The 18,763-nt window shown below is 51.7% G+C and overlaps 1 protein-coding gene across 1 annotated transcript in view; it reads left to right on the top strand.

Annotated features, from left to right (window-relative positions):
• The window catches only part of LOC115405117 (ankyrin repeat domain-containing protein 12-like), a 31,455-nt gene extending 15,093 nt beyond the window's left edge, over positions 1 to 16,362 (top strand). Inside the window, 17 exon segments of the mRNA XM_030114579.1 lie at positions 4,028 to 4,141; positions 5,974 to 6,124; positions 7,455 to 7,526; positions 7,945 to 8,085; positions 9,828 to 9,977; positions 9,980 to 10,030; positions 10,271 to 10,413; positions 10,514 to 10,661; positions 10,779 to 12,039; positions 12,041 to 12,700; positions 12,702 to 14,287; positions 14,290 to 15,128; positions 15,216 to 15,314; positions 15,395 to 15,538; positions 15,610 to 15,726; positions 15,807 to 15,896; positions 15,898 to 16,362. Of these exon segments, the coding sequence (XP_029970439.1) occupies positions 4,082 to 4,141; positions 5,974 to 6,124; positions 7,455 to 7,526; positions 7,945 to 8,085; positions 9,828 to 9,977; positions 9,980 to 10,030; positions 10,271 to 10,413; positions 10,514 to 10,661; positions 10,779 to 12,039; positions 12,041 to 12,700; positions 12,702 to 14,287; positions 14,290 to 15,128; positions 15,216 to 15,314; positions 15,395 to 15,538; positions 15,610 to 15,726; positions 15,807 to 15,896; positions 15,898 to 15,993 (5,808 nt within the window). The 5' untranslated portion in view covers positions 4,028 to 4,081 and the 3' untranslated portion in view covers positions 15,994 to 16,362.
• The last annotated feature ends 2,401 nt before the right edge of the window (positions 16,363 to 18,763 follow it).

The following is an 18,763-nucleotide window of genomic DNA, read 5'->3' as shown; positions in this document are numbered from 1 at the left end:
CTCTTCCTCCAACCCCCCCGTTCAACCCACCGCCCCCCCAAAAAAACTTCTGCACTCACGCACCAGCAGCCGCTCGGCCTTCCTCCAGCGCGACAGCAGAATGGTTCTTATTGTTGCTGATCAGGAATCAGAGGAATTTGAATGTAAATGTGAAGAGTGGTCATGTTCAGGTGTAAAGAGGATCACTGAGCTCAGCACTGATCTGGTGAAGATGATGATCTTTCGTGTGCGTGTTTGGGGAAATACACACACAAAATGATGATTTTAATAGGGTAGGATTTTAATAGATGAAGCGATGGGGCGCATGGAGGTGGTGGAAGCAGGAGATGGAGGCAAATGATCCACTGAGAGACGAGGGAAGAATGATCCATCCATCTGTACCGCTCACCCCGTGCAGCGCCGTGGGCCGATGGAGCCAAACCAGGCTACTCCAGGGGAGAGCAGGATTCACCTGGACAGTGGGAGGAAGAACATGCAAACTCCACCCTGAAAGGCCTGACCTTTATTTGAACTCGGACCGTCTCATTCTCATTATTCTCTCTGGACTCCCGTACAAAGATAGAATCAGTGGTTAGCAGGGATCGGCGCCATGTGACTGAACTGGATGAGGTCTCACAGATGAATGGTTGAAGCGATGGTATATTTAGTTGGGTGTCTTCAGAGTCTTCCCCTTGGCTGCTGAATTATTTACCACGGGGATTGTGTTTGGACGGAGGCAACCAGTCGGTGTGTGCGGTGTCTCCTCCTCTGTCAGCTGTGATTCTGCAGTTATTCTGAATGAAGGGAGGTAGTTTATTTTTTGATATCACCACTGTTCAGTGAACCAGGTCTCAGGTTTTCATCTGGACATGAAACCTCTCAAGGTTAATGGCAGAGCTTGCTGGTTTTTTTTTTCCCCAGTCCCGAGTTGCTCGTGAAGCGCAGTAAGTGCGAGTGCCAAACTGGCCAGCATCCAAATACCTCTGTAATTATAGTCACACCCTCCTCTCCTTGTCTCTGGGCCGGATTGGAGTCCTGTCAGCATTTGTTTTCTGGCCTGGTCCCGGCCTGTCCGTGCTGCTTTAATACCACCAGCCTCTTCACACCAACGTGTTCACTGTGGGCAGCTCAATTCTCCCTTTCAGCCGCCTGAATCACAATGCCGCTGCACACTGGCGATCTGCTGACTAATGACCGACCTCTCGCCGGCCTCAACTGTGCAGCGGCGCTGCGCGTCGGAGAAATGACACCTGTCAACGCCGCGCCATTATCCGGCCTCGTCAAAGGCTGTGAAATACCCAAAGAGCAAAAATGTCGCAGTGGCCAAAGTGGGCTTGTTTCTGGCGGCTTGCTGCCTCAAACAAGTTGGACTGGACTCTGTGTGGAAAGACTCATGTTTTTGAGTGCCTCCTGGTATAAACATCTTCAGTTTATCATCTATATGTTGTTGAATATTAGATTGACATGAGTGGTCAGGCTTCAACTCACTTTGTTGGTATAAATGATTTGTTTGAATATTTAAAGCTAGAAAACTTGATATAAAGCTATAAGACCTCACTTTTGCTCAAACAGCTAAGTTTAATAGAGATATCTCCAAGAAACTGTATCTATTAGGGATGTGCACAGCGAAGTGGTTTAACGATTAAACGTCCACCGCCTCACTAGTTCGCACCAGAAACTTAATTAAAGTCATTAGTGTTTTTTCATGGACAGGGCCGCTTAGCGAGGACCAGTGGAGACCAGAGAGCCGTGAGGCAGCAGAATGAAAACGGCACGTTGACGAGCTGGACGGTCGGAGAGAGAGAACGTTTGGGAGTGTTTCCCTCTGGACAGTAACACAAGGAGTGTTTCCATGTGGATTCATTCGGAGTTGTTGATTTTCGTTTCCTTTTGGACGTCCGTTTGCACATCAGCGGGGTTATGAGTATGAAAATGGCGCTTTTTGAAAAATCTTCTGGCGTTGCAGAGGTTTTCTGTGAGTAAATATATGACAGTCGTCCTCATGTTGCTCAGTGTTTTGAATCGAGCGGCGCTCCTCCAATGTGGTCATTTCATCCTCCAGATACCGACCTGGTAAATATCAATACATGACGGAGAAAGACGGCTGAAAGGCACTTAGACGTTCACACTGTACTTTCCTCTTCACATTCGGCTGGAGGCCTGATATGCTTATCTACGTTTCCCCTGCTTGCTGGGAAGCAATCAAAACTCTGCCATCTGCACAAGTAACCTTTCTGAAAGGGGAACGGAACAACGGCGTAATTCCCAGCGGATCGCTCTCGTGTGAACGTGACCCGGGACTCGACAGTCGCACGTGATCGCGACACCCACAGCGTCTTCCGCCTCCTCGGTGAGCGGCGGCACGCCGCCGTTGTTTATCTGCTCGTCACACCTCGGCCGCTCACTGCTGTCACTGATTAAACTTGCAAGACTTGTGGCTTTCCCAGAAATCCTTCCTCCGCCACATCCTGGTCCCACATGGGAGGCGGCGCGCACGAAGCGCTCCAACATGCCGTTACTCATGTTTGCATCTGGTTGACGTCTCTTAATTGAAGAGCTGCGCTCTGTTGCGATCCTTTGGGCTCCAGCGGTGTGTTTTTCATTTAGGTTCACACACACACACACACACACACACACACACCGATCGCGCAGTAACGATGTGGCAGTGTCCGTATTGATCGTGTTGATTATGGCGGGTTTTTTTTCGCAAGTCGTGCGCTGCGTGCAGCATGACTTTTATCTCTGGAGTGGACTGTCGGTTCAATCAAAGCCAAGCATTGTTTATGTCTTTATTGGCCAGCAGAGCAAACCGCAGGCTAATCTGCCACATGCTGCTCTCTAAGTGGTCTAGCATTACTTATTAATCCATCTCATTGGCAGTTGGTGTCAGTCATGGCGCTGCAGCTCTCGTCCTTTCACTTTCTGCTGTTTGAACACAAAGCTTTATGGGTTACAGTTGAGTTGTGTCAGCTCTTATTTTGAAATCAGGAGGTTGGACATCATGAAAACTGAAAGGCACAGGCACGGGTTAGTTTTTGGACAGAATGTGGGAAAAAAATAGAAGACAACCGGCATATTTGATGTTTGAGTGTTTCAGATGACTTGGTACTTCTCAGACTCATTTGAAGCTTTGCATTCTTCTCACAATGTGTCTGGTTCTGATTAATAAGTACAAATTTTACTAAGCAAACATTATTTGGCTCATTTAGGATGAAGTCATGTTAATGACTGAGTTAAGTAATGCTCTACACATTCACTGCAAACGGACAAAACCACCTTTAGTGACTTGCACAAAGGCATAGCAATATCTGAATACGTGTATATATTTTGGCTGCTTAAATTGACAATTGAGATTTTAAGGGAGTGCGGTAAAAGCCAAATGTTTACCGTTTGTGGTGTTTCATAATAGATTTATATTGGAAGCAGGAACATTTTGGGGGCTTCTTGTCAGCAGTTCTGGCGCGTCTTCCTCTGAGCTGTGCTGTGTGGAGCTTTCTGTGCTGAAAGCAGGTTGTTCTGTTCTGAAGTGTGTAAATAGGGAAGCAGTGAAAGTTCAGTCGGAGCATCTGAGACGAGAACCTCATGACTGAACGCTGTGGTCTTCATGTGACGAGACGAGTGACACATGCCGCCGTACGCAGGTTCAGCCAAGTGTTGCTGGTGCCGCGGACCGTGCAGGCGCCCACGGCGTCGCCCCGTCGACGCTGCAGCATGTGTTACTACGCCGTCACAGACCACATCAGACGGAGGCCGGGCTCCCGCGAGCAGGGCAGAGTGACACCGCCGCGGCGGGACGCTCCTCTCAGTCCCTGCAGCCGTGATTCATGCCGCCTCGCGTCGTCACTTCCTGCTTATTCATGAAGTTCAGAGCCGCAAAGTGGAAACGGAAATTTCAGTGAAAATCCCTGGTTGCCGATCCACTCGGCCCACATACCGAAACACAGCTGAGTTTCATTTAATACGACCAGTGACGACACGCCCACCTCCTCTCAGGATGAAGCCGTGTTTCCTCACGCCGTGCCTGTGTTGTTGTGCTTCCTGTCTCCAGGTACATGATGATCCTACTGTGCTGCCGCTGTCTAAGCTAGTCAGGCGCCGCACCATGGCCAAACCTGGGAGCGACAGAGATGGAGCCATGGTGGATAAGCAGGCCGGGAAGAAGGTACGAACGAAGCGTGGAGTTCACACAAACGCACCCGCTCATCCAAAACCCGCCGGGCAGATTATCCGCTCTCTGTTCAGATCGCAGCGTCTCTCAGTGCAGAAATACCTTTTTTTTTCTCTCTCTCTCTCTCTACACCACGTCTCCTCTGGTTTGATGGAGGTGACAAACATTTGTGAAAGAAGGCGCTGACATTTGATCAGGCGGCGAGTGCGGCGAACCTCCTCGCAGCAGCTGGTGTGTGAGGCCGACACTGGGATTTATTTCCACAGGAAGGAACACAAATCGAGAAATTGGAGTTGTGTCTGTATCATCTGGCGCACAAACATAAAAAAAGAATTGGAGAACAGGGGTTTCAGTGTTATGGCCTTCAGGATTTATTTATTGTTTTTCCAATTTCTTAAAATATTTAAAGTTGAGGGAGATCAAAGGAGGAATTCTTTCCCCCATTTCAGCCATTCAAGGATCAAAACGCACAACTTTTCAAGGACGTTTCCACACTTTAGCTTTTTTCAGCTCAGCATCCACACCTGCAGTGTCTTCAGCAGTCATCTGTTGGAAACTGTGTCGACGTTCATCAGCTGGTTCTCTCATCCCAGGATGCAACAAATACTCAGAGTAGCGCTCTCAGTGGATTAATAAAGGCCTCCGCTGGTGGATCGCAAAGCTGCTGATTCAGGCTGGAAGTGTTAAAAAAAAAAAACAAAACAAACGTGCCGTTTACCCTCGCAACTCAGCGTTTCTCTCCACGCAAACAAGAAGGGCGGCGAGCGTCTGCTTTTTATTTTTTAAGGCTAAAGCACTCCACGTCTCTGCTGCCTCCACTTTCAGCGGTGCCAGACACTCGGAGCTTTTGCACAGCTGGCACATTGCTTCAGTGAGATCAAAGAAGCCCCACACTGCAGACATTTCCCTCCTGCCAGAAATGTATTTTACTGCACCAAAGTGCAGCTCACTAAAAGTAATGCTCCTAGAAAATAAAAGCTTTGTCTTGCAGATCAAAAAGCGCAGTAAGCGAAAGACGCCACGCTATCAGAGAAATGACTGGTGTCGGTGTTTGTTGGATAATGGAGCGCTCTGCCCCCCCCCCCCCCCCCCCCCCCCCCCCCCCCCCCCCCAAATGCACATGTACAGCTAATTCCAGTTCAAACAGCGGAGAGCAGAACGATCTCCACAGAGGCAATTAGCAGCTGCTGGTGGGAGGTACCTCGTCTTACGTCTCACGGTGGCTTCAGCTGAGTTACAGCCCACAGTTTGGTCTCCAAAAGTGACTAATTCACGTTACTCTAGTGTGTGTGTGTGTGTGCGTGTGTGTGTGTTCATGCGTTCGAAGCCTGATGCAAATATAACCGCTCTCTGTTGAACTTGCACGTGTGTGAAGATTTTCTCACGGCGACAAGCGCAGAGCCATAAGAAAAGAGCTTCTCTCTCCTCCGTAATTTTATTTCTGTGTAAACAGAAAAAAAAAAAAGCAAACAAAAAACGAGTCACTCCGGATCTTTTACTCTTCACTTGGCAGGGACTTTGCCTCGGGAGTAAAATTTCAGTGACTCATGCGACAAACCTGCTGTCTGCATGACCCAAACACTATACTGCTGCAGCGTGTCGGCCTGGCCCACAATGCCGAGCTCCCGGGCGGCTCGGCGTCGCCTTTCCAGCGAGCTGCATGTCGTGCAACCCGGCCTGCACTCCGAGCGGGGCCGCAGCTGTTTATTCTCAGACACGGCTGTATTGTTTACATTTCCAGACACACACACAGGGCGTTTAGCTGCGGCCACACCTCTGCTCTGTTTGACATGCCTGATTTTCCTGCATGTGCTTCATCCCCGCAGAGTAAAGACAAGTTGTCTCCGTTCACCAAGACTCCCAAGCTGGACCGGAGCGAGTTGCTGGCGAAAGAAGGGAAAGCCAAGTCTTCCATGAAGCGCAAGCTCTCCTTCACCACCAGTCCGCCCCGGACGGAGGAGCGGGACTCGGACACCGGTAAGGAGCCCCCCTGCCCCCCCCTCAGCTGCCATGATGCTGGCTGGCTGCCATGTCCCTGTACTGCCCCCTGGTGGCCTCAGGCCCAAAGATTCCTTCAGCAGAGCAGAATGCTTTGCAACCGTTTGCAGACCTGCCCACTCTGGTGAAGTTGTGGCTGTGAGGCTGAAATGAATGAGCCGCTAACTGCTTTTCATGTAGACTCTGTTTTCATGTCAACCAGCAGTGTTAAAGGAAAGAAGAGCTTCTTGAGATGAGTGTCATTTTTTTTTTTTTTTTTAAAGCAATCCGCTGTTACGGAATTTAACAAGGTGTTCTGTTCATTAATGTCAGTATATTGACTTTAAAATTTGGAATATCCTTCACGAACAACTTCACAAATCACATGTTAGTGTCTGTCCTCTAACTGTAATCTCAGTTTGCTCTTCAGATCTCGAGGTGCCATCTGGCTCTTAATATATTTCTCTCTATTTGTGTTTTTTCCTTCAAATCTCATGAAACGGCAGAAACCGACGCTGGTTGTTTCCTGAGCTGTGTCCGTGGTGTGAAATGTCTACAGTGAAGGCAGTGCAGGAAGAGAAAAGCTTTGAATCATAACCGTCGTGTTGGAAATCTCTTCTGTCTTTAAATGGTTTCACCGTCGCTCTGAAGGCTAACGGACGGCGAGCGGCTCTCCCAGAAAGTGTCGTTGTGCTCTGGATGAGACGCTCTCAGGAGCGCAGAGCCCCGTCATGGTTTCACTCCCTCGCCCGTGTAAACGCTGTTCCGCTCCCGTCATTTAGTCCCAACTTTAACTGTGTGTTTACCCCGAGCTGGCCGTCTAAAAATAGGCCCGTGCGTCGCACGGCCGTAATTACAATAAGCGGAGTGAGCCGAAGTCCTGCAGGTCGGCCTTCGTCTCCTCCGCGGAGCGGCGCTCCAGCTTAATGGCTTTCATTGTGTGGTCCTGCGTCATCCCGCCAGACGAGAACCCGCAATTTTACAAACACTGCAAGTATCATTTATGCTGCTCGGGATCTAAAGCTGAACCAGCCCGGAGGGCGGCTTTGCCCTCCAGCAGCCCCCCCTCCCCTCCCCTCCCCTCCTCCCAGGTGCAGCTCTGAGCAGGAGGGGAGTGAAGAGTGTGTGCCGCCCGGCCCGGCTCGGATCCTCTCTCCTGTCGCCGTGACTCATAATCTGTGTGTTGCAGTGTGTGACTGTCTGTGTTCGAGTACATGTGGAACGAGGAGGGTGAGAGAGAGTGAGCGTTAATGCAGTGCTTTCCCTCCCTCCTCCCCCTCCCCGTCCCCCCGTCCCCCCCCCCCCCCGTCCTCTCTGCTTTGCACTGTAGATGACTCAGACCCAGGCCAGTCGAGTGAGACCTGGGCAGAGAGATTAGTGCCTCCCTGCAGGATATATGCAGGTAACCGCTGCAGCCTGACCCTCAGCCCCCCCCACCCCCCACCCCACCTCCTCCACCCCCACGCTGCGCTGTAAACACACACACATTGCACGTGTGTGTGTGGATCCTGGCCTTGCCTTTGCCGCTGTCGCATGTCTGTGTTTCAGCAGAGACCGGCAAGGGGAGGGGAGGGGGGGTTCGAGGAGTGGCGTCTGCACTTGGCTGGCTTTAAAGAATGATGTCTATTCTGCCCCCACTACCCCCCCTCCCCTTTTTTTTTTTTATCTTAAACCTCACACTTGTCATCTGCGAGCTCAACAGATACAAGAGCAGGAGGGAAGCGTGTCGTCCTCTCGAGCTGAACCGCTGCTTGCCAGGGAGCGCTGCCTCGCTTCTTCGGTTAACCGATCCCCAAAAATGTGTCTCGTTGCCGTTGCAGATAAAGATGGACCAGACAAGAAAAAGATGAAGAAGGAGGCAGGGGGCAAGAAGTCCCAGGCGCCCAACCTCCTGTTTGGATATCCACTGTCGGAGCGCAAGCAGATGGCTCTGCTCATGCAGATGACGGCCAACAGCCCAGGTTTGACCTCCTGCCCTCTCAGCTTCCATAACCACGTCCTCAAGACGGTTCGGAGGGTCTTTACTGTTGGGGGGGCGATGCTCCTAAGCATTTTCAAAGGATTAAGCCAGTTTCCACTGTGAAGTGATCAACCTTCACGGTGGGACTATTCCTCTCAGTTTGGAGTGTTGATCCTGTTGTCTCGTGCTGACCAGTAGAAACAGAGGAGGTTAGGAAGTCGCTGAACTTTTTGTCTGAGGAAATTACCAGAGTTGTCAAACAGCAAACCAGCTTAACGGGACTAGTGGAAGGGGTTAAGGAGCTGAGGTCAAGCAGAGGGACGAGAAGATCGAGCTGCAGGAACGACGACTTGACGACTCTGAGCAGTACTCTGAGCTGCATTCTGTTGACTTTAACAGTTTATTTAAGGAAGCAGCTTGATCCTGGGCTGAGTGGTTTCTGAATTCTGTAGTTAGTGTTTTGCTGAAGGTCTGTGATCAAAAAAACACTATTTCTGGTTATTTTAATACTAATTTGATTAAAATGGATCCAACTCAAGCTGTCATTGGATTCTTCTAACTCAACGTTTAGTTTTGGGTCTCTGGCTCCTGATTGACAAACACAGTAGGATAACTAAAGCCAGTGCAACATTTTTTGATCAGTGGTCACTATTAAACAAGTGGTTTCCTTTTACGTGATATCAGAGATCCTGTTGCGATTGTTGTAACCTGCAGCCTCGTGTAAATGTGAAAAAGAGCGAGTGAAAAGCAGCCTTCTTCCAAACCAGTGAACTTTTTGGACTTTGCTGAAGAGTTTGACTGTTTTGAAGGTGTTGGCCGTACTACACATGTTTGATCTGGCAGATACTGATATAAATTCCATGTTTATTCATGGAGTAAATTAAAGTGATGTGATTGAATTAATAAAGTAACAAAAGATCAACAAACAGCTTCATTGACATGATAATTATTAATGAAGTCGTCATTATTCTACAGTTCTATTTAGCAGACGCTCTTGTCCAAAGCAACGTACAACACACACATTCACACACCAGTAGAGGCGGCTGCCATGCGAGGCACTCAGTCTGTCCACTGGGGGCAGATTCAGGGTTACGTCTTGCCCAAGGATACTTTGACATGCAGGCAGGGGGAGACAGGAATCAAACTCATAACCTCGCGGTTGTGGGACGACCGCTCTCCCCACTGAACCACAGCCCACACATATATTCTATTGATATTCTCAAAAGGTGTTTCTTTCCTCGTGATGTGAAGCTAGAGACAATAATTCAAACACATAAATACGTGGAGATAAACATTACATGACCGTCTACAGACCAGTATCAATTCTTCCTCAGTTTTCTGAAATACTGGAGAAACTCTTCATGAAACAATTTAATTCTTTCAATTCTAACATAAATCATTTAAATAAAATCAGTTTAGATGGAGAGAAAACAGACCAGCTAAAAGCTTTTGACACCATGGACCATGAAACATGACCAAGGAGCCTGCAGGAATGTGGTGTCGGTGTCACCGGTGTGTTGATGTTTCATTTAGCAGATGACACTTATTTGCTTTGTTCTTTGAGAAATCTAAAGGAACTATTGGAAACCCTCAGATGTTGGTATGATAGGAACAAATTATCTCTGAATATCAACAAAACAAAATTCATGAGTTTTTTTTCTCAACGAATTGCAAAATTGAATTAAAACTTATGTAATTCTAAAACTGAACAAGTTTGTTGAAACTTCTCTCTGCCCTGCTCAGACTCTACACCCAGTCACCCCTCGCAAACCACCCCCGTGCAGAAGAAGGTCCCCAGCGGCGCCTCGTCTCGGCAGAAAGACAAGGTCAACAAGAGGAACGAGCGAGGAGAGACTCCCCTTCACATGGCCGCCATCCGCGGAGACGCCAAGCAGTCAAAGAGCTCATTAGCCTGGGAGCCGACGTCAATGTCAAAGACTTTGCAGGTACGAATCCGCGGGGGACGATCTGCTAACGGCTTCCATTATGTCTGCGTGGCGGTTAATAATGACGCCGAGCCGCTGATTATGAGGCCGTTTCTCCTGATGAGACGATCCAGAGCAGCAGTCGGGCGGCTCATTACCGCCTCTCGGGAGGAAGTTGTGTTTTGGCGTCGTAAAATTGAGAAAACGGCTGCTTTAATTTGACATTAATAGCAGCTTGTGTTGCGTTGGCGTCTCCGGCAGGTTGGACTCCTCTTCACGAAGCCTGTAATCTGGGCTACTACGACGTGGCCAAGGTGTTGATAGCGGCGGGCGCCGAGGTGAACACGCAGGGTCTGGACGACGACACGCCGCTCCACGACGCTTCCAGCAGCGGGCACAAGGACGTACGTTTCCTTTGAAGTGTAGTTCAGTCGATCGATTCTGCTTCTGCTCCCTCTGCTTTTTTTTTTAATTCCAACTCTCCGTCTCGTCTGTTTTCTGCAGATTGTGAAACTTCTCCTTCGCCACGGCGGAAACGCCTTCCAAGCAAACAAGCGAGGCGAGCGGCCGGTGGATGTTGCAGACTCCCAGGAGCTGGAGCAGCTGCTGAAAGGAGAAGTTCCGCTGTCGGACCAAGAGGACACGTCTTCAGGTGAGTCTGCAGGCGGCTGCTTTTAAAATCGACTTTAATATACAAACTTGAGGTTTGAATTTTTAAACATGTGCTTGGTTTGACTTGCATGACTGAGACTGTCCTTTTTCGCTACAGAGTCTGAAGACCCTCCATCAGTCAACCCTTCCAGCGTGGACGACAACATGGAAGACTCCGAAACCGAGAAGGACTCGGACAGCAAACCGGCCACGAAGGCGTCGTCGTCCGTCCCGGGGCTGGACGAGTACGAGTTCAAGGACGAGGAGGAGGAGGAGGATCTGAGCAAAGCCCTGAACGACAGGCACATCCTCAGGAGGGAACTACGGCAGCGCGAGAAGGAGGACAAAGACAGGAACCATGTGGCGGGAAAGCAGAGCGCCAAGGGCGATTCCTCCACAAAGTCCAAAAAGCAGAAGGGCTCTCGTGTCCACTGCAGCTCGGACACGTCCAGCGACGAAATGGAGAGTCTGTCCGAGAAGAGAAACTCCCCCACCTGCTCGCAGAGCTCTGAAAGCCTCAGGCCAGACACCAGGTCTAAAAAGGACAATGCTGAGCAAAAGGACAAGGGGAAGGTCAAGAGGAAGAGCAAAAGCCAGAATAAAAACAAGGAGAACCAAGAGGACGGAAAAGAGAACAGCAAAACGTTGCTCCTCTCGCTGGCAACCGTGTCTGAGACGGAGAAGGGCCGAGAGGAGGACTCCTTCAAGATGTCCTTCAGCCCTAAAGACGACTCGTCCGTCCACCTCTTCCACTTGTCGTCCATTAAATCCCCCAAACTGAACCACAGCCTGACGGACAAGCAGACGCCGCTCAAGCAGGAGAACACCAAGATGTGCGTCTCCATCAGCGACGGCTCCTGTCCGGTGGACGGCGTCAAATACAACCACTACACAGACGCGGAGTACTGCACCGAGGGCTCCAGCACCAAGGGGTGCAAGCACAAGGAGAAGAGCAAGCATCAGCAGAAGGACGCCGGCGTGGACGGAGAGGACGGCCGCTCCAGCCCCTTCAGGGAGGGCGGCGTCGGAAACAGCATCGACGGCGGCGGCGACGGCGCCGCCCGGAAGACCGACGTCGACGGCAAAGTGGTGAAGAAGCATAAGCTGAAGCACAAGGAGAAAGACAAACACAAGAGGGAGTACGAGGCCGAGCGGGGCCGCCACAGGCAGAAGGAGGCCAAGAAGGACGGCCACAGGAATCTGGAGTTCGACAGAGAGTTCTGGAAAGAGAACTTCTTCAAAAGCGACGAGACGGACGAGCCTCCGCCGGCCAAAAAAGACGGCGAGGAGAACAGTTCACTACAGAAGAGCGCCGACGCCTCTCCCGGCAAAGATGAGAGGACGGCGAAGGAAAAACACTCGAGCGGCAAGGAGAAGAGGCCGAGAGGGAGCGGGAAAAGACAAGGCTGTGAAAAAGGAGCGGAAGGAGGAGAAGGCCAAAGACGGCAAGCCGAGCGAGCGTGACGAGAAGGCGGACGGCCAGGGCTCAGGGCGGATTCCTGAGGAGCCGCTTCAGAGCAACAGCATGAAAGAGGAGACGGAGGAGAAGCCCGTCAGCGGGATCCCAGCTGATCAGGAACAGCTGGAGTCCTCCGAAAAAGGCTCACGCGAGAAAACTGACAAGCGGCTCCCGGGAAAGGAGAAGGATTCGGAAAAAATGGAGAAGAGGCATCCGGACAAGGAGAAAAAGATTAAAACGGAGCACTCCGACAAAACGGAGCCGCCCAACTCGGTGGATCGCTGGAAAGACAAGGAAAGAGCGGCGGCCGTCTCCTCGCTCTCCCCCGCGGACAAAAGCTCCAAGGAGAACGAAAAACTGAAATCTTTAACCACAACAAAAAAGCATGAAGACAGCAGAAAAAATAAAGACAAGTTTGAAAAACGATCTGATAAGGAGCGGCAGGACCGGGAATACAGCGATCACAGAGAGAAGGACCGCAGCAGCTCTGATAGGAAAGGAAAACCTCTGGAGAAAATCCCAGATCACAGTAAATCCGATCGCTCCAAAGAAAAGGACTGCGACAAGAAAAGAGAGATAAAGTAAAGACGGAGCGCTGTCCTCAAACTCCAATCTGAAATTGCTCTTGGAAGAGAAGAAAAGCTATCTCTCCGAGAGCAGCAAGTCTTTATCTGCAAAATCAAAGGAGGAAGCTGCGAAAGCGCCGGAGAAAGATCGCGACCGGCGAGACCGCGACCGAGACGCCGATAGACACAAGGATAAGGACCGGCACCGAGAGTCGCGCTTCCAGCAGGCCAGGCTCGGCAAGGCCAAGCCGGCCGAGGCGGAGGGAGATAAGCCCAAATCAAAGGCTTCCCCGGCAGCGCGAGACGCCAAGCCGAAGGAGAAGCGGCTGGTCAACGACGACCTGATGCAGACCAGCTTCGAGCGCATGCTCAGCCTGAAGGACCAGGAGATCGAGCAGTGGCACCGGAAGCACCTGGAGAAGATCAAGCAGAAAGAGCGCGAGCGGCTCAAACAGCGGCCTCTGGCCGAGCTGAAGTCCAAACTCAAAGACAGAACCAAGACCGAACCGTGCTTGAGCAAGGAGCTGATGCGCTCCAAAAGCTCCGAGGCGTCCGACGCCCAGGGCAGAGACAAAGCCCCGAAGGACGGTTCGAGCCCCCGGACCATGTCTCTGGATGGGAGGACTCTGCCCTCCATCAGCACCAAGGTCATGTCGGCGGTGGAGAACTGCCTGAGCAGATCCCCGCGGCCGGACGGCGAGCGCTGCGGCCTCATATCCCGGTCCATGTCCCTGGTCTCCGTTGCCAGCTCGGAGGACTCGTGCCAGGCCACGACGCTGACGCCCCGGAACGTGGAGTACGACTCCGACATGAACCTGGAAGCCTCAGACTCCCAGCCGGCGTTCCTGCAGTCTTCCCTCATCATTCAAGCCACCAGGTCTCCGTCTGTTCACGATAAAGACTGCAGCAGTCTTCCAGATGCTTCTCAGAGCGGCCGGACGCCGCTGTCCGGCAGACACGAGTCCCCGTACCTCAGGGCCATTCTGGACGAGGACGCCAACCCGACGCCCGAAGGCCGAGCGGCCGAAAGCCTGCCGAAGGCCGGCGTGTCCGCGTCTCCGGGCGAGGAGCCGAGAGCGAGGGAGGCGTCGGAACCCGAGGACAGCGCCAGCACTCAGCCGCTGTCGAATTCGGTGTCCGAAGCGGCGACGGAGAAGGAGTGTGTGACGCCGCAGGATCTTCCATGTACAGCACTTCCACAGTCCCAGACCGGGCCGGCAGAGCCCAGCCCGCCGCCTCCCTGCGACGCCCCGGCGGTGAAGGACTTCCAGAGCGTCACGGAGAACTCGCAGACAGACTCCGGTCAGAACGAACTGGAACAGTCATCGGGAGCTGCAGCTTCCCCGTCCGCCGAGTCCTCAAACACCAGAACTGTCCCGCAGAGAGACCCGCTCCCTTCCCCCGCTGACGAGAACCAGAACACAGAGCCCTGTCCCACGCCCGCCACCGACCCGAAGGACAACATCCTGGAAGATTCTGACAAACCAGAACCAGACAGCATGGAGACTGGTTCCGAAACCCTGAGGACAGACGGAGCAGGGAGTCCTGTCCCGTCCACCAGCTCCACCGCAGCAGAGTCCCTTCCGGGTTTCAGCAAAACCACCTCGAGTCCAAAAGTTCTCAAGAGGATTTCAGTGCAAATAACCAAGACTGCAAGAAATCCAGACCTTCCAGTGAGCCGGGCCTCCTTCTCGACGCTCAGACTGAGAAAAAGGATGGCGTTCCTGTCTCGAGTCCCGAACACAGGCCCGACGACGTGATGGACGTCCCGCAGAGCTCGGAGAACGGCTGCGGCGCCGTCGCTCCCGTCGCATCGGAGAGCTCATCCGACGAAGGCCGCCCGGCCACGGAAAGCCCCGCCGACTCCAAAGCAGACGCTCAGCCGGAGCCGATGGAGGTGATGCCTGCCGACGAGAAACCAGAGTCCTCGTCGTGTTTGGAGGAGCAGAGCCCGAGCGCCGTGCAGCCGGCGGCGCCGACCGACCTCAGCAGCTGCAGCAGCAGCAGCAGCTGCAGCAGCGCCTCCGGAGGATCCTCCCCACAGTCCGCCGACCGCGACTCCGACTCCTCCGGCGCCAGATTCAAAGTCCGCTGCGCCGACGAGGACGCGGACGTCCACGTGCCCCACCCGCGCAAGCGGAAGATGCCCAAGGTGTCGTCGTGCTCGCAGCCGGGCGCCGCGGCGCCGCAGGAGAGGGAGCAGGGCCAGCAGTCCCTGGCGGCCATCGTGGACTCCGTCAAGCTGGAGGAGATCGAGCCCTACCAGACGGAGAGGGCCAACCCCTACTACGAGTTCCTGCACATCCGCAAGAAGATCGAGGAGAAGAGGAAAGTGCTGTGCAGCGTCACGCCGCAGCCGCCGCAGTATTACGACGAATACGTGACGTTTAACGGATCGTACCTCCTGGACGGAAACCCTCTCAGCAAACTCTGCATCCCGACCGTGAGTCTCCGCCGTGTCTCGGATCGGACGCCGTGGCAACTTGGCTTCCGGACCGTCAAATTAAAACGTCTCTGTCCGTCTCTGCAGATCACTCCTCCTCCGTCGTTACCGGAGCAGCTGAAGGAAATGTTCAAACAGCAGGAGGTCGTCCGCATGAAGCTCCGGCTGCAGCACAGCATTGAAAGGGTTCGTAGCCCCTAAAACCGCCGGAACTTCCTGTTTTAGAACTTTATTGATCTTCTTTTTTTTTTTTTTCGCCTCTTCAGGAAAAGCTGATTGTTTCAAACGAACAGGAAGTCCTGCGAGTCCACTACCGGGCGGCGAGAACACTAGCCAATCAGACTCTGCCTTTCAGCGCCTGCACCGTGTTACTGGACGCCGAAGTCTACAACATGCCTCAGGACGTCCAGGTAAGCGCCGCGCGGCCACACTTCGCCGCCGCCGCCAACCCCTCGTCGACAGCGGGCAGAGTGCTGACGAGCCGCTGCTGGTTCACAGAAGCGACGACGGACGGAAGACGTCGGTGAGGGACCGGTTCAACGCCCGGCAGTTCATGTCGTGGTTACAGGACGTCGACGACAAGTTCGACAAGCTGAAGGTGAGAAGCTAAACTTCCTCCAGACCAGTCCGATCGCGCCGCAGCCTGTGATTAACAACCCCTCCTCTTCTCCTCCCCAGACGTGTCTCCTGATGCGGCAGCAGCACGAGGCGGCGGCGCTGAACGCCGTGCAGCGTCTGGAGTGGCAGCTCAAGCTGCAGGAGCTCGACCCCCGCCACCTACAAGTCCACCAGCATCTTCGAGATCCCCGAGTTCTACATCCCGCTGGTGGAGGTCAACGACGACTTCGACCTCACCCCCATATGAGCCGGAGGACGGCCGAACCGCCGCGGCGCCGTCTGGGGGAGGCGGGGGAGGGGCGAGAAAGACAGAACGCATGAAATGTGAAGCACTTAGTATGTGGAGCACTTAAAAAAAAAATAAAAAAAAAACTTCACTTCAGAGCTCTTAACGGGCCGCCCAGCAGGAGGACCGACAGCAAAACCTGTCAGGGGGTCTGGGATCCTGGTCCTGGACTGGGTCCTGGTTCTGGCCCGGGTCCGTCAGAAAGGTTTCAATTGTTTTCGACGTTGAGTGTTCATACATTGTGTACAGACTGTGCTCTTAATTTTTTAACTTATTTTATACATAAGAAAATTGTGCATTTGTAAATAGTCATGTAATTATTGTTTGAAACCTGTAAAAATGAAAAATATTAGATATTTGATTGTAAACCTCGTTCCGTCTGATGTTTTAATGACCAAAGTTGTTTTTTACATGGAGTGTCCTATTCTATTCGTCCGTTGATGTTCCTGTTGTTGTTCAGCAATGTGTTGGCTTCTCTTGTGTTTCTTCTCTTCCTTTCTATTCTGTTCGTTCGTTTTTTTTGTTTTGTTTTGTTTTGTTTTTGTTTTTTTTTACCGTCTCTTCCCGCCTCATCTGGAGCTCCGCGCCACAGCTGGTGTTTCTCGACTTTGGCAGTGAAATGCTGTGCATGCGTTGCGTTCTTTGTACTCTTTTCCTGAATCGCTGTACTGTGGATTGATGGTGAGGGTTTACTGACGGTTTCCGCCTCTCTTCTGTTTGGTTTCTCTCTCTCTCTCTCTCTCTCTCTCTCTCTCTCTCTCTCTCTCTCTCTGTTCTCTTGTTGCGTTGCGGCCTCGCTCCTCATGTGTTCTCCACCGTGTCTCCGCGCACGTTCCAGTCTGTTGTGGCTTCGGAGGAAGAAAAAAAAAAAAAAAAAAGAAAACATACTTTTACAGTTTCAATGTGAGATCACACAAATCCTATTTTTTCAACATATTGCCTTTTGAACGATAGTTCTAAAAATGTCTATTTTAATATTTACTTGTTACATGACTTGTACATATTTGTAATATATAATTGAATAAATTTTATTTGTTGTCAAATTTAACTGTGGTTCTGATTTTTTTTTTTTATTTCAACTCTTGAAAGAATTTGATCACTGAGATTAAAAAGTAAATGTTATCGACACCTAATGAGAAGCTTCCTTCATCTCTGCGGTGAGCGTTACTCTCGGCCAGCAGGTGTCGCTGTTCAGACCCCAGACAGGAAACCACTTGAATTGTTTCCGTAATAAATTGCAACAGGATCAGCTCTCTAGGAATTTGTCTCGTTAGTGAGTGAAAAACCGGAGGATGAATGTTAAGTTCTAAACTGGACCTCAGTCCTCCTCCACGAGGCCTTTCATGATTTATTAATTGGAGATTTGAGTTAAATTGTCTCAAGCCAAGCTTTGATTGGATTGATGAATTTCCTCATATTTTTTTTCTTCTTCTTTTTTTTTTTTAAGAAATCATTGGTTGTTTTTTTAGAAGTGCAGTGAGTTTTGGGAAACTCAGATTTGAGGTGGTTTCAGTTAATCTGATCTATCAGCAGATTAAAGAGAAAATTGTTTCTGTGAGTCTTTTAAACTTCATTTTCCCAAACAAAAAACAACTCATGTTTACATCAGTAATAATCTTCCAATAACACGTGAGAACATCTTAAATTGTCTCAGATAATAAAAAGTTTGATAATAAACATTTTATGACCTATTTATTCATTAGGAAAGCAGTCCGCAGCTCCACTGCTGCGTGTTTAATTCAGCGCCTCTTCCTGTCCGCGACGGACATTGAAATGAGGAGGTGTCCGCTGCTCTTCCTCCCCCCGGGCTGGAGGTCGAGCCTGTTTTGGGGGGCTTTGATGAAGCTTCACAGGAACACGTGTAAACACCTGTGGAGCTAAATGGCCCATCACAGCCTTTGTATGGCGGCGACAAATGAGCGCGGGGCGGCGGCGCAGCGGGAGTCCCGATCAGCTCCGCGGCTTCCGATGCGCCTTTTCTCACCTCGCGAGGCCAGACAAAGGGGGGCTAATGGGGTGGGGGTGGCCTGAGAGCAGAGGAGAGATGTTTGCTTTGCCGCTGGGGGGAAGAGAATCACTATGAACCCACCTGGGTTAGCCCGCGGACACAGGGAGAAAACACTCGGAGCACGCTTTACGCACGCTCTTTTACGCACGGTCGATCCCCGCCGCCGGTGTTCATCCAACTCCACGCGGATCAGGAGTGACCGGGACGCTCCGGGAGAGAGTACCGGAGAGAGAACCCCGGAGTGATGTCTCACTCCGCACGCGGTGCTGAGGAATCGGGTGTGTGTGCGCCTTTAAGGCGCCCGACTGCCTGTCGCTGCTTTGTGCTGCGCAGTGCGCAGACTGACGCCCTCTGGACGCAGTGGACAGCGGAGCGGCGCGCGACACCATCCTGGAGGAGGACAAGAAGGAGAAGAAGAAGAAGAAGAAGAAGTCCACTGAGGAGAAACTGCCTCCGTCCTCCAAACGCGCCCTGACGGATCGACTGCGTCGTGGTGAGTCCGCGCTCCTCCGTACCTGCTGTTGTTTGTGCGCTGGATCCAGTCGTGGCCGCGCGCCGCTCTGGCTGAAGTTTGGAGAAGAAAAAAAAAGAAAAGAACAGAACAGAGGAGGTGAAGAAAAAGTAATGTTTCTCACATGTTCTCTGCTGCATCGGTCATGTGAAACGGAACGACGCGCAACATGGTCAAAGTGTGTGTGCGTGCGTGCGTTTGTGTGTGTGTGT

Source organism: Salarias fasciatus, chromosome 18 (assembly GCF_902148845.1).
Source record: "Salarias fasciatus chromosome 18, fSalaFa1.1, whole genome shotgun sequence".
NCBI lineage: Eukaryota > Metazoa > Chordata > Actinopteri > Blenniiformes > Blenniidae > Salarias > Salarias fasciatus.
This window is presented reverse-complemented; position numbering and strand designations above follow the sequence as displayed.